We start from the raw sequence: 15,845 nt of genomic DNA, 5'->3' as shown, positions 1-15,845 counted from the left end.
TTCGGACCGATGATGTATCCAAGAAATTCCACTTCAGTGGTATGGAAGAGACATTTCTCCAACTTGGCGTATAATTCGTGCCTTTGTAGCCGTTCCAATACTTCCATCACATGCTTAACGTGGTATTCTTGCGTGGCAGAATAGATGAGAATGTCATCTATATAGACTATGCATGACACATCCAGTAAGCCCCTTAACACCTCATCCATAAAAAATTGAAATGCTGCCGGGGCATTACACAGGCCAAAGGGCATTACCTGGTATTCGTAGAGCCCATATTTAGTGCGGAAAGCGGTCTTCCATTCGTCTCCGCGACGAACCCGGACCAAATGATATGCCTCCCGCAAATCAAGCTTAGTGAATATCGTTGCATCTTTCAGCTGATCCAAAAGCACTGGTATTAATGGAAGAGGGTACCTGTTCTTTCTGGTTACCCTATTGATGGCTCGGTAGTCGATACAGTTTCGCAAACCCCCTTCTTTTTTTGGGATAAAGAACAGAGGAGACGAGGCTGGACACGTAGAAGGACGTATGAATCCAGAGGCTAAGAGCTTCTTCAAATACTCCTGAAGGTAGACATTTTCTGCCTCTGTGAGAGCGTATATTCTGCTACATGGAATGTTGGCCCCGGGTTCTAGCTCTATCACACAGTCATAATCTCTGTGAGGGGGTAGCTTGCTGGCTTCTTTCTCATCAAAGACAACTTGGTACTGTCTATACACCTCAGGAAGGGTGGAGATGGCGTTCACTTCCAGCTGTTTTCCTGCTCTTGCTAGAGTGCTTGCTGGGGTTTCCACCTTTATCGTCTCATGAATACAAGGGAGGGTGCAGTGATCAGCGCAGTACTCCACACTCAAAGTGATGGTACGAGCAGCCCATTTAACTACAGGATCATGTAAAGTTAACCAAGGCATTCCCAATATTAGTTTAAACTGAGGGGCGTCTATTAAATCAAAAGCAATATATTCGTGATGATTTTGTCCAACTCGCATCACCAACTGGCTTGTATGGTAGCACACGGGCCCAGAGGTAAGATCAGACCCATCCACCGCCTTCACCGCTTCAGGAGTGTCTTTCTGGATACAAGGAATTCCTAAACGTTTGGCGTATTGCAAATCTATGAAATTGCCCATTGCTCCACTATCCATCATTGCATGTACCATCACAGGTTGTTCCCCTGGCCATTGTATGGTAACACATAAGTTCATGTGGGGCACAGCCAGTTGCATTGTATTGGCTACAGCATGGTAGACCTCTTTATCTATCTCTGGGCTCAAGCAAGGTGTCTTGGACTCACTTGAGCATTCTTGTTTCCCGAGGCATTGAGAGGATAATCCACCACAGAAAGAGTATGTGCGCCTTTGGTTTTAGCTCTGCACTCTCTAAGGAAGTGTCCAGATTTACCACAATACATGCAGAGCTTTTGATTGCGTCTGCGGGTGCGCTCTTCCGCGGTTAAGCGGCCTCTTATCCCTCCGATTTGAATAGCTTCGCTGGTATCGGAGGTAGAAGCGTTTTCTGCAGCTGCTTTAGGTTTGGACGTTGGAAATCGGAAGTCATACCGGTGTTTGTCACCTCTTCGTTCTTGCAGTCTATGGTCCAGCTGAACAGTGAGGTCTATTAATTCTTCGCATGTGGTGGGCAAGGTCACCACCTGCGCCAGTACATCCTTCAACTCTCCTCGTAATCCTTGGTAGAACAAGTAGACTCTCTTTTTGGATGGCCAATCAGTTTCGACAACAAGACGGTTAAAATTGGTTATGTAAGATAACAAGTCTTGTGATCCCTGTTTCAGCGTAATCAGTTCCCTGTCTAAAGACAGCATATGTGCCTTGCGATCGAAGAGTTTACGCATCTCCTCACAAAATTCCTCAAAGTCATTCAATACAGGATCATTCCTTTCAATGAGCGGGAATGACCAACTCGCTGCATTACCCCCCAAGTAGGACAACATATATGCTGTTTTGGAATGATCATCAGGGAATACAGTAGGCTTGCACATAAAATGTAATCTACACTGACCCAGGAAAGTACTAAATTTCTTAGGATCCCCCAAGAACCTTTCTGGGGGTGCCAGGGGTAATTGAATGGGCTGCACTACTTGAATGGTAGAAGGGCCTTGCCCTCCCTGAGTGATGGGAGACTGATTCTGCATTGGAGGTGGCAATGTGGCTTCTCTAATATAATGGGCTCCTCTCGAACCAGTGGGACTGGATCGCGCTATTCCCGCTACTTCATGTCGAAGAGTGCCCATTTCCTTCCTCATTTCATGATTTTCCCCTCTAACTGCATCCACTTCTACCCGTAAAGCGTTAAGGGCTTCTAACATAAATGACAATATGGTTTCGGTCTCCATCGCTCAGGCCGTAGTAGAACGTGGGCTTGTCACTCTGTCACAACGAGTACAGATTGACTAACCTTGGAATTAAGCATGAGCGGATTTTGCGGATTGGCAATCCGCGAATTTTGCGGATTTGCGGATTCGCAATCCGCAAAATCCGCGAATTCCCGCGAATTTGCGGATTTTTTTTTTTTTTGTGTTCGCCCGTGTTTCTGCCAGTTCGCGAGGGTTTTTACAATTTCGCAATTTGCGAACTTACCTGTCGGGTCGCAAGTTTTGCGAACTTGTTGTTTCTACGTGTCCAGCCTGTTTGGGACACTCTTCTTCATCACTGCCACTCTCTGTCACCACTGCCACTCTCTGACTACTCATGCCACCCTCTGGCCCACCCATGCCACCCTCTGTTTCATCACTACACCCTCTGGTTGTCCAGTGTACATTATTTTCGGCAAAGCAAAGCACACCTTCCCTGCCTCAAGTGACCTGAATTAATTTGGGGCTGATTAATGTGTCACAGAATATTTTTTTAGCTGGCACCTGCTTCCTTAGTGCGCCCTGATTAGTGATCTTTTGCACTTGCTAAGTGCTTTCATTGTTGCAAAATTAGTTACAACACCTGCCCTGCCCCAACTGACAATAATGAATTAGGGGCTGATTAATGGATTTTAACTTCCAGCCTGGCTCCTGCTTGTCTCCCTTAGCTGTAATTCAGGACCTTTGTGGCATATGTGTAACTATTCTGAGGTTCAGAGCAGGGTCACATAATAGTTTCAACTGGCAACTGAACTCTGGAGGGGCCCCTCAGGAAGCCCTACAGGAAATGGCTACTAATGATGTGCCTGAACTTTTGAACCTGGTAAGTAGTTACTTTCAGTTTTGCCAAGATCGTATTTCTGCAATTTCGCACTTATTCGCGGGGCGCGAACTCACGCTAACAGTGCGAGCAGCGCGAGCAAAATCCGCTGCTCGCGGATTTGCGGATTTTGCGGGAAATTCGCAAATCTCGCGGATTGCGGATTTCCCGAAAATCCGCAAAATCCGCGAGCGGAACGGATTTTCCGCCCACACCTACTTGGAATCTGGTACAGCAGGAGCGATGCAGAAGCTAGATTCACTCCTCCCTAGATACGGTACCACAAGCGAGTATATGACTAACACTCGCCTATGAGGACCCCACCCAGGGAAGGGGAAAAAGTGGATAAATAAAACATAAAGGAGTGGCAGCCAGAAACCATCTACAGGACTCGACAACAGGAGAACGCCAAACGTTGGGTCTGTAAGTAGGTACCTGCACAGAGACACAAGAGCAGGAAAGTTACACTTTTCCCTATGGTATCCTACCACTTCTATGTATGTAATGGGAGGACATACACTTACATCATAGGGCTTCCACACTCGTTCTGAGAAAAGAAGGCAAAATAGGAAAAATAAAGGAAAAGGAAAAGAAAACAGGGATCAAGCGCCAGACCCCCTGCCCCTCGCGCTCCACAGCCCTCCCGCATTACCTATGATGCCGCCACCCTCCTAGCCCTTGACCCCGGTCGCGCCCCCAACTGCGTCCAAGCCGCTCCTGGACGCACCCATGGCCCTTTCTCCTGTTATTCCTGCAAATTCAGCGGCACCGACAACATCCCCGCTACGACCACACCACAGATTCCCGACCCCAACCACCTAGAATGCATCCTTCTCAACACCCGCTCGGCCCACAGGCACGCCATTGACCTTTGGAACCTACTAGACACCATCTCTCCTGACGTCGCCTTCCTAACGGAAACATGGATGAACGCTTCCTCCGCCCCTGACATCGCCATCGCTATCCCTGATGACTATAAGATCACACGCAAGGACCGCACCGACCATACAGGAGGTGGAATCGCTATCGTCCATAAGAAATCAATCCGCATCTCAACCAGCTCTGACGCCAACCTCGCTAACTCCGAACACCTTCACTTCCAGATCCACATCGACCCCAAGACCACACTCAGAGGCACCCTCCTCTACAGACCACCCGGTCCACGCGCAAAATTCAGTGAAGACATCACAGACTTCATCACCCCACACGCGCTCCCCTCCAAAGATTACATCCTTCTGGGAGACCTCAACTTCCACCTTGAAAAGATCAACGACCGCAACACCGCCACCCTCTTGGACAACCTCGCCAACCTCGGACTTAAACAACTGGTCACTTCCCCCACCCACATCGCAGGTCACACTCTCGACCCCATCTTCACCTCCAGCAACCATGTCTCCTTCAGCCACACTACGGATCTCCTCTGGACTGACCACAGCTGCGTTCACTTCATCTACAACAAGCCGAAACCCATCAACCACCCCCAACCAACTCTGCAAAGAAACTGGAACAAAATCACCACAGAGCAGATCTCCACATCACTCCTTCAATCCTCCCCAGCCCTATCTTCTAACGCCAACGAAGCCGCCTCCAACCTCACCGTTTGGTTATCCAACACCGCCGACACCTTAGCACCACTGAAAAAACGTCAACACAAACTTGGCTTCAAGAAGGCCTCATGGTTCAACGACGACCTCAAGAAATCCAAGAAACTGTGCCGCTCCCTTGAAAAGGCCTGGAAAAAAGACCCAACCACCAGCACCAAGGACGCCTTCAAAAGCGCCACCCGCACTCACCACCAACTGATCCGAAAAGCCAAGAAAACAGCATTCAAGGATCGACTCGACAACAACGCCCACAACAGCAAGGAACTTTTCAACATCGTCAAGGAATTTTCCAACCCCTCGGCCAACTCCAACAACATCACCCCCTCTCAAACCCTCTGCGATTCCCTAGCCTCTTTTTTCCACAACAAGATTGCTGACATCCACAACAGCTTTGACAACCAACCCGGAAGGCAACCCACCCTACCATCAGCTGACCATCCTCCCCCCGTCAACACCCTTAACGCCTGGAACCCAATCTCCACTGAGGACACCATCCGCCTGATGAATTCCATCCACTCTGGATCCCCCACAGACCCATGCCCCCACCACATCTTCAACAAAGCAGACTCCGTCATAGCTCCGCACCTCCGAGACGTCATCAACTGCTCCTTCAACTCCGCTACCTTCCCAGAAGACTGGAAACACGCTGAACTCACCGCCCTTCTGAAAAAAACAACAGCAGACCCCACCGAACTCAAAAACTACCGCCCCATCTCACTTCTTCCATTCCCGGCCAAAGTCATCGAGAAAGCTGTCAACAACCAGCTCTCCGCCTTCCTCGAAGCCAACAAATCACTCGACCCCTCACAATCTGGCTTCCGAGCCAAACACAGCACTGAGACCGCACTCATCGCAGCAACAGACGACATTCGAACTCTACTGGACAATGGAGACACAGTCGCCCTCATTCTCCTCGACCTCTCTGCAGCCTTCGACACAGTCTGCCACAGCACCCTTCTACAACGCCTCAGAAACATCGGAACCCAAGGAAAGGCACTGGAATGGATCACCTCGTTCCTCACCGGAAGAACCCAGAGAGTCCGCCTCCCACCATTCAAGTCCGAGGCCTCTGAAATCATCTGCGGCGTACCACAAGGATCCTCACTCAGTCCCACCCTCTTCAACGTATACATGAGCCCCCTCGCGGCCATCGCCCGCCAACACAACCTCAACATCATCTCTTACGCGGATGACACTCAACTGATCCTATCTCTCACCAAGGACCCCAGCACCGCCAAAACTAACCTACACGAGGGAATGAAAGAAGTCGCCGAATGGATGAAACAAAGCCGTCTGAAACTGAACTCAGACAAAACAGAAGTCCTCATCTTAGGTAAATCCCCCTCTGCATGGGACGACTCCTGGTGGCCGGAAGCCCTCGGAAATGCACCCATCCCGACAGACCACGCACGGAACCTTGGCGTCATCCTGGATTCTTCACTCTCAATGAACAGACAAGTCAGCGCCGTATCCTCTTCCTGCTTTAACATTCTTCGCATGCTCAGAAAAACATTTCGCTGGATCCCCTCCGAAACAAGGAAAACAGTCACCCACGCTCTAGTCACGAGCCGACTGGACTACGGAAACACCCTCTACGCAGGTACCACCGCTAAACTCCAGAAGAAACTACAACGAATCCAAAACGCCTCAGCCAGGCTCATATTAGACATCCCACGCAACGAACACATCTCTGGTCACCTTAAAGACCTCCACTGGCTACCCGTCAATAAGAGGATTACTTTCCGACTGCTTACCCACGCACACAAATCACTCTACGACATCGGACCAGATTGCCTCAACTCGCGAATGTCCTTCTACACCCCCTCCCGCCAACTGCGCTCTTCCAGCCAAGCCTTCGCCACTGTACCTCGCATCAACAAGACCACCATGGGAGGCAGATCCTTCTCATACCTGGCTGCCAAAACATGGAACTCACTCCCCGCTTACCTTCGCCTCACCCAGAATCACCTAGCGTTCAGAAAGCAGCTTAAAACGTGGATATTTGACAAATAATCCACCTCCCCTTCCTAAGCGCCTTGAAACCCTCTGGGTATGTAGTGCGCTATATAAGTGTTATGACTTGACTTGACTTGACTTGACTTCTAGACCTCTGTTTGTCCATGACTTCAAGAAAAAAATAAGGGATTACTTAATCCGAGCCTCTCAATGGCTCTCTAGAAAGCAAAAATGTTCGGCAGAGTTCAAATGCCCAAAAAACACCTCAATAGGCCAAGTCTTGAACAAAAAACAAAGAGTTACAAAACACTCTTCTCACGCTAGCAAATCCGCTAGGTTACAGGTCTGATGAGCAACGTAAGGGAGAATATCATACCAGAGCTGATCGCTGGCCGCGAGCTCTGAATACCTTTGCTTTTGTTCAGCGCAGCGTTCTCCTCACTGTCAGCGCAAGTCTCTCACCGGCTCCCAGCGCAGTTCCTCGGCGGCTCTCAACCCACAGTTCGGAGCTCCACACAGCTGCTCCGCGGCGTTCGACGGCAGGAAATGCCCAAAGGGAACGGCCCGGACTAGAATCCTCCTACTGCCGTTCACGATGACTCAACAAGTTCCAATGCGTACAATGCTCCTGAAGGACAGATCTCGAAGGTACGGCTAACCACAGGTGACAAGCACTGCAGAAGGCACTCAGGAGGCTAATGTAGAAAACGGAAAGGGAGAAAAGAGGAAAGAGTGAAAACGGACTAGAACCAGGCTTTCTGGGACCTGTAGTCACCCTATACATGCTTGAAACGTGACAGCGCCTTTCCGGAGACAAGCTTTGGTTCCACAGAGGGTTCATTCAGTAGCCGATGGGCTGGGTTTCTCTGTGAATGTCGAAGAGATGCATCGATCGTCTTTCAGTGAAGGTAGCAATTCAGTGGTCTAAGTGATGCATCTGGAACCATGCACCAAGTTTCTCCATGCTTGTGAGAGCGATGTGTCAATCGTCCTTCAGTGGTTATGGCAATGCGACAGTTCCAGTGACACTGCTCGTCGCAGCAGAGTATGCGTCAATTTTGATGGAGGAAGTACTTGGAGTCACTTCTAATGAACCAGGCACAGAAGCAGTGTTAAACACTTTGATGTCCCTGATTCTTTGAAGAACTGGAGGCTGGTCAGCTAGCCCTTGGAGACACTCTGGGACAGTTAGAGAGAGCAGACAGGCAGCAGAGAGCACAAAAAGGCAGCATTTTTCCAGAGATGCAGTCTATCAAGTAAAAATCCTCAGAACAGCAGTCCTTCTTCTTGTCCAGTGGTTTCAGTTCCAGGAGTGTACTACCTGGAGAGGTCAGAGACCCATTGCTTATACCCAGTTGTGCCTTTGAAGAGGAGGTGGCTTCAAAGAAGAGTCTTTGAAGGCAATAGAAGGTCTTTCTTCTCAGCCCTGGCTACAGAATATCTGTAGTGGGTAATCAGCCCTTTGTTAGGCGACAGGACACTGCCCATTCTGGTGTAAGTGTCAGCTCCTCCCTCCCATCCTGCCCATGATGAGCCATAAGGATGAAGATGGGCACTGAGACACACCTTTCCTACCTTTGTGTATGGCTGTTTAGAAGGAATGCACTAAGTGCAGTTGTCACCCACCCACGTGTTTTAGAGACAGGCTGCAGGCATACAGAGCTGTAATGGCAGAGAAATGTCCACGTTCTTAAAAGCGGTATTTCTAAAACAGTAATGTTACATCTGACTTTACCAGAAATGAGAATTTATAATTATCATTCCAAAGATATAAAACATGATATGACTACTCATTCTCAATCAGGAATTACAGTTTAAGAGTGTAATAAGGAAATCCAAATTTTAACCTATGAGAGGAGTAGGCCTCACAGTAGTAAAAAACGTAATTTGGGTTTTTGCCACTACCAGGACATGTTCTAGCTTTTACTTACACAGCACCCTGCCCTATGGGCTACCTAAGGCCCAGCTATAAGGTATGGCAGGAGGTTAACAGAGAGGTGTCAGGACTTTGTAAGGTGCAGGGGGTATCAGTAGTGAGGCATGTAGCCATTGTTTATGAAAACCCATAGTAATTTAGACATGATAGTGTACATTCACCTTTGCTGGCAAATACATTTTATTTTGAGAAGGTGACAGAGGTGCTGAGAAGGTGGTGGATGGGCAGGTCAGACAACCAATAGGTTGGGGGGTGGGGGCAGAAGTAACATCTCACAGTTCCTTCTGGTGGCGGACTGAAGGGCGCTAAGGATGAGGCTGCACTGCCTTTTAGCTATGTTTGCGATAAAGAAATCAGAGAGGTCCACCTCTAAGAGGATCAGTGTGTATCCTGATGTCTATGGAATACACACAATGTGTTAAAATACCCCTCACACACCAAAAGGGCCCTTGGTGTCATGCTTCATCATCGGGGTCTTCCCGCCCGGCTGCCGGACGGGGCAGTGCTGCGACAAGCGACTACGCTGGAGCACCTTTTAATTGGGGGTGCTATGTGAGTGAATTTGAGTGAGTGTCAGTGGGGTCAGGAGTGATGAAAAAGTGATGTTAAAAAATACCTAGCCTAGTGATAGAAAAAATTATTTAATAAACACTGGCTGGTATTATTTAAAAAAGTGGTGTCGGAAAGGGTAAGCGGGTTAATGGGCTTACTTTCCTGTGCGGGTCAACATGTTTCGGGGCGCCATGCCCCTTCGTCAGGACCGGGGTCAGATCCCCCTGTCACTCACTAATGTTTCTCCACAATAAAGTGTATGTACAAGAAAAGGTGTGGTAGTAAATTAATTTATCAATGTGTATAGATATACAGTTTATATTAATACACTTCCCCTGCTAATGCTAAGATACTATTGTAGTATGCTTAGCAAGTTGAGGAACAATGCCCCATGAGCCAACTCTAGATCGAAGGGTATTTGAGGGTCCAATCAACCCCCAGCCTCGTTGTGCTTCCTCCTCCGTCCGTGGCTTCACTATTCGCAAGAGGAGGACGTTCCCACCTCGGTGCCATACAGCACCACCTCTTCCTCCCCCCTTTTTGATTTCCCTACTGCGATAAAGAAATACCATGTACATACATACAAACATACATATATACATATTAGTAGGTGTGACAATATAATTAAGATGTGCCCAGCTTGCTCCTGAATAAAGTGGCTTTCTGACAACACTCAGGTGTGCGTGATGATTCCTTCCGAAACAACAATTTTCATTTTTTCTTCCATATGTAACATCTCCGAATAATGCAGTAAATGTGTAGCCTGAAATTACCGGTCTCCACAGCATCAGTATTTCCAAGAGCAAAATTACTGCAGTAGAATTTCTTAAGATCCAAGGAGGGAAGCAAGAATCAAACATGAACCAGGTCAGGAGATCTATCACCTGTGGAGATGTTCAAGGTTGAAAAAAACCCACTATATTTCAAATGCATGCAATCCCAAAATGTCTTTTAAAACTTCTGGAAAAGTTAGAAGGTAGAGATGCAAACTAAGCATATGGACTCTTATTTGAGAACTAGTGCGTACTGTCATCACAAAAATACCTTTTAAGTTATTTTGCTTCTGCTGCCTCGAGTTGAACTGATCAATGTTTTTTTTGGGCTGTGTGCATAGTTAGATGTTTTGCTGTTTTGGCATGTGTGCGCACTTTATCAAGAACATAGCTATAACAAACTATATCATTTTCATAAACAGTATCAAACATGGATTAAAAACCCAATCGTATTTACCTTTATAACTCTTCACCACCTCTGGGCACTGAGGCATCACATTATTACATCTGAAACAGTAAATAAATAATTTTGGTGTTACAGAACAAACACTGTTTACAGGATAACATAAGGAACACCACAGACAGCCTGTTATCCATATCCATACTGATATTATAAAGAGAGAGACGAAACCTTTGAGGCAGGTAAGCTCCGGAACCACAGTGCCAACAGGAGCACTGCATGCAGCATTGTAAAAGTGAGGCAAAGCAGATGTACACAGGCTATACACCAGCGCAACATATACTTTGGAGGGACAAAGTTGTGGGACAAAGTAGTCCGTTGGAAGTAGCACCAGCTCTGAGGTATGAGTGTGCGTTCAGTGTTGTGGTGGGCGTGTGCGTTTATGGATTGTAAATCAGGTTCTGATTAAGGTATACCACAGGTAGCCACTTATCAGGGATTGTGATTGGCCGCTGAGGGGGAGGCAATTTGCACTATCTAATCAGTGTCACACAGCTACTCATAACAACTGCCACATGTATACGGCACTAACCATTACTAATTACTAAGTACATGTAACTCCAAAATGCACGCAATAGGTGAACACTGAAGTATTACCATTCTGCTACTTCCTACCTCTACTCATTACACCACCTTACACGCCAGCTGGAACACGCCATACCAGCCTGCCAGTCATTCTCATACTAATTATCCACACTACTCCTGGAACAATCAAACATGGTGAAGAGGAAGACACAACTTGCCAGAGCAACCTCCAAATCATAGGCACAAAAAAAACTACGGCTACACAAAAGCCAAGATAACACTGTGCAAATGTTAGCTCGCATATTTGCTCCATTGACGTCTGCTTTATGGAGTGAACCAACTGTGCGCCGTTCTGTGCGGCTTGCTAACAGGAGTGCATGCATCACCACCTCCAGTGCTACAGAGACGCACTCACACAAGCTACTAACAGACATGCCTGCCACTTCGCGTGCCGTTAACCAGCACAACACACAACACATCGATGTAACACCCAGTATTACAGGTACACCACTACTATGTAACCTCCAACAACCACCAATTTCTGTAAGACAACACCCTCACATTGGACACACTGAAAGATCCGCCTTCCAATACAACCCAGTTTGTGACTACATCAACCATATGGACAAGGTCTGTAACAAGTGCTACACCCTTAAATGGAAGGCTGAACCTCAAGGACTTTGCTGCTCCTCTGGGAAAGTCAATCTTATCAACATTCAAGAACCACCACAGCTCATTAGACAACTACTCAATGGGACACATCCACTTTCAAATCTATTTTTAAATAATACACGGCGTTACAATACTCTCTTCCAAATGACATCCTTTGGAGCTAATACACATCAAGGGAGGTATAATGCACCGACCACGGATGAGGTTGCTGTTCTTTTAGTAAACGAGAACAAAGGCCCTCGCGACATTATATTACATACTCGGGACGCCCTATTATGTAGAGTTTCAGAATTACATAGATCATATGACCCTTTACAATACCCCATTCTATTCCCAAGGCGGGAGGATGGGTATTGTCTAAATATACTCCAAAACCATTCGGCTACTCACAAAACGGTGACATGCATGCAGTACTATGCCTATAGACTTCTGGTTAGAACCGGCTGTTTCAATACGTTGCATTGGTTCCGCAATCTCTTTAATCAATACATTGTCGATATGATGGCAAAGATGATAACGGAAAGACTTGATTTTATCCGTCGTAATCAAACACAACTATGCGCTGATAACTGCATCCATTTAAAGGATGCGGTTAATCAGGATCAGAACGTCAGTGCACTAGATATTGGCCAACACGTTATATTAACAGGAGTACCCTATGCACACACACAAATATCAAACAAAAATTATATAACAGTCATGTAACAGTGTACAAATGAACAAAGCAACAGAAAGTAGTGGGGATCTCCTGTGGGAGAGTAGTACGATGAATCCTTTATTATGTTAGACAGCCAGCCGACACGTGCTTCATCGCCTATGCGAATCCTCAGGGCTGAAATAACAAATAGGTAACAATGGAGCATCTCGTATGAAGTTGTGCAGTAATATTGATCACAGATTTTAACAGGAGGGGGGAGAGAGAGAGTCAGTGGATTCAGTCTCCCTAGTTATATGAATAAACAAAGTGGAATCCACTCAAAGTGATAGTGATCACTAGAGTGATGGGGAACACACAGTGTTGTTTAAATGCCCCTCACACATCTCATGGTGTGTGAAAACATGTCATAGCTTCCACTGGAGTGAAACAAAACTTATATTGGCAAATGAGTGCACCCAAACGTAATCGTGGCGATTGTGAGCATACTGAGCGATTAACGGTTTGTGCTGGTAGCTGGTAGTGTATATGTGACAACGTGAAAAGAGTCTAGGTGAGGATAGTATAGGGGAACATTCTTTTAATATAACATGACTTAGTTAATGTTTCCTCATAAAATATAGGAGTTATGTATAGACATATCGTGTCAAATATCATGCAAACGAGTGTAGCTAGTAGTGATCGGTTCATTCACACTTCGTGTAAAATAACCATTAATCAAGGTGACGTGTGGGTGCGAATATTCGTGGAGAAGACACATACCTAAACGTGGCTGTGTCAAACCGAGGGTTCAGTATAAATTAAAATATATAGAGAAGAAGAAAGGAGGAAGAACTCATAAGTCAAATATTTTCTCTGAGAGTTGGGGCATATATATAAGAATCTAAATTCTCAAGAACATAGCTCACCGCTCTGCTCTCGAATTTAAATTCATGAGGAATCTAAAGCTTAAGAAACATTTTTTTGGGATGGAAAAGAGTGACAGAGGGGCTAGAAATATTTGTGTACTTGCCAACACTGAAGCTTTATCAATAAAGGACATTCAAACAACACATCTCCTGTTCTCTCTCACTGATATGGAAAATACGCCTTATGATATGGACAGACTACTTGAAGAGCTAAACATTGAATCTGATTATAGCATTGCCAGTGGTTTGAAATCCAAATATAGATGGATTCCTACCTGCCTGGTGGCATTGCTATTGACAATTTTCACAAGCGTGTGCTTGAGGACATCAACAATCTAAATTGCCTGCGAAAAGACAGGATGTACAAATATAGAGACAATTTGACTCATGGAGAAAGGTTGGCTTTAACCACACTTCTTGAAAATGACACAGTCACCATCAGAGAAGCTGACAAGGGAGGCAACGTGGTGGTGATGGACCGCGTTGACTACCAACAAGAGATTCTTGACCAACTGGGTGATAACGCTTGTTATGAGGGCTTGACTTACAACCCCATGAGTCCACTAACACTTGAGATCAACTCCAAATCTCTGTTCTGGAAACAGACAGGACTCATTAATGATGATGAATACCTGTACCTGAAGATCTTCAGACCTTCTTATCCTTGGCTCTACACCTTACCCAAGGTTCGCAAGAACCTTTCTTTCCCACCTTGAGTACCTTGGCAGACATTCAGTGGCAACCGGGCACGATACTGGTGACCATGGATGTAGTGTCATTATACACTAGTATTAACATAGACCTAGGTCTTCAGGCTGTTAATAAACTAATGCACAATAGACCAGCTTCATTGTGGCAGCACACAGTGATGTTATCTACAATGATGGAACTAATACTGAGAAACAATTTCTTTATGTCCGACGAGACGTGGTATCGCCAAAAAAGAGGTGTCGCCATGAGGTCGAGATTTTCACCCTCTTTTGCGAACCTCTTCATGGGCACACTGGAATCAGATCTAATTTGGGGTACTAAAGGCGCTCTATATATCGACTCCATTATCTTTTGGGGCCGATATATCGATGATTGTATTTTACTTTGGTTTGGTTCGGAGGAACTTCTGACCAGCTTTTTTCAACACTTGAATAATAACTCATGGGAGATCAAGTTCACAATGGAATACAGTAGGACACACATTGAGTTTCTTGATGTAGAATTTTATATCTCCAATGATACCTTACAGAGCAGGCTTTTTAGAAAGTGCACTGCATGCAATGCGATCTTGCATGCTTCTAGTTCACATCCTCCACACCAAATCAACTCCATACACTATGGAGAATTTCTGAGGGCTAGAAGAAATTGCACTGAGGACTTTGAGTTCAAAAAATTTCTAAACAGTATGAAAGACAGATCCTCTACGAGAGGTTACCCAATGAATGTAATCCGCAAGGCTGAGATGAGAGTTGGTAGAGTGAATAAACCTGACATATTGCATTCACAAACATCAAGACTACCACGCAAAGACACTTTGAGACTGATCACCGATTTTAATTCCCTACATGGTGCGTTACGCAAAAGCGTGACTAAACATTGGGGACTTTTGAAATCTGAGAGAGCGATTAGAGACTTCATTTATGACAAACCACAGATTGCTTTCAGGAAAGGCAACACACTCAGGACTAGATTAAGCCCAACTGTACCACGTGGTACCAACCTCATGACCTGGATGACGCAACATAGTCTTGGTTTTTATAAATGTGGATTCTGTACCATGTGCAGATGGGCTAAACATTGCACTACACATTTCACTAGTCCGAGAGGTGAAAATGTTGCCATCAAAACGAACATTAACTGCACCACGAAGTTCGTAGTCTACATCATTGAATGCAACTGCGGCAGATACTATGTGGGCAGCACAATTAGACCCCTCAAAGACAGAATAACAGAACATCTGAGGGCTATACACAAACGAGACCCCAAGTATCCTGTGGCATTACTTGTCACTGCATGCCAAAGTGAAGAAAGTGACATACATGTACGATTCTTTGGCATTGACATGGTCCCACAAGGTGTCAGGGGTGGTAATAGGGAACTTAAGCTACATCGTACAGAGGCCATGTGGATCATGTGCTTACGTACGGTCGAGCATGGAATGAATTATGACCACGAGTTGCAATATTTCTTAGGTGATTGATATGTTTGTGTAAAATTTCCTGTTAGAAATGTGAGCTTGTAATTGGATACACGTCGGACTGGTTAATGAGGCTGATACTTGGCCGGTGAACTCTCTATCATATTGTCGTAAAGCATCACTCATGTATAGATCTACATACATATGTCTTTCTGTGCATACTTCTCCTTTCTGTCTACTTTGCTATATATTCCGCTTGATGTTCAATTTGTGAACTTTTTGTCCATTCAGTGTGATGATATACACCAATACCATAACAGCGTTTTATTCTACAGAGTACAAGATGTGTAATGTACTTAAGACAATTGAATGTTGAGGGATATTCCTTTACTGTTCTGCAAGACTGGTTATAAATTGACTTGTAAAATCCCCTTTCATCTTTAATAGGAGCCTTTTTACTAGTCACATTTTGACACTTACGG

At 45.8% G+C, this 15,845-nt stretch overlaps 1 protein-coding gene across 1 annotated transcript in view; it reads right to left on the bottom strand.

The window, feature by feature from the left end:
- Nucleotides 1-15,845, bottom strand: part of LOC147710129 (E3 ubiquitin-protein ligase TRIM39-like) — a 112,907-nt gene that overhangs the window by 43,700 nt on the left and 53,362 nt on the right. The window contains exon 5 of the mRNA XM_086920826.1: nucleotides 10,473-10,522. Within this exon, the coding sequence (XP_086776952.1) occupies nucleotides 10,473-10,522 (50 nt within the window). The remainder of the gene's footprint in view (nucleotides 1-10,472; nucleotides 10,523-15,845) is intronic.

Source organism: Lissotriton vulgaris, chromosome 5 (assembly GCF_964263255.1).
Source record: "Lissotriton vulgaris chromosome 5, aLisVul1.2, whole genome shotgun sequence".
In the NCBI taxonomy this organism is placed as follows: Eukaryota; Metazoa; Chordata; class Amphibia; order Caudata; family Salamandridae; genus Lissotriton; species Lissotriton vulgaris.
Note: the sequence above shows the minus strand (reverse complement) of the source record. Positions and strands in the feature narration are given on the sequence as shown.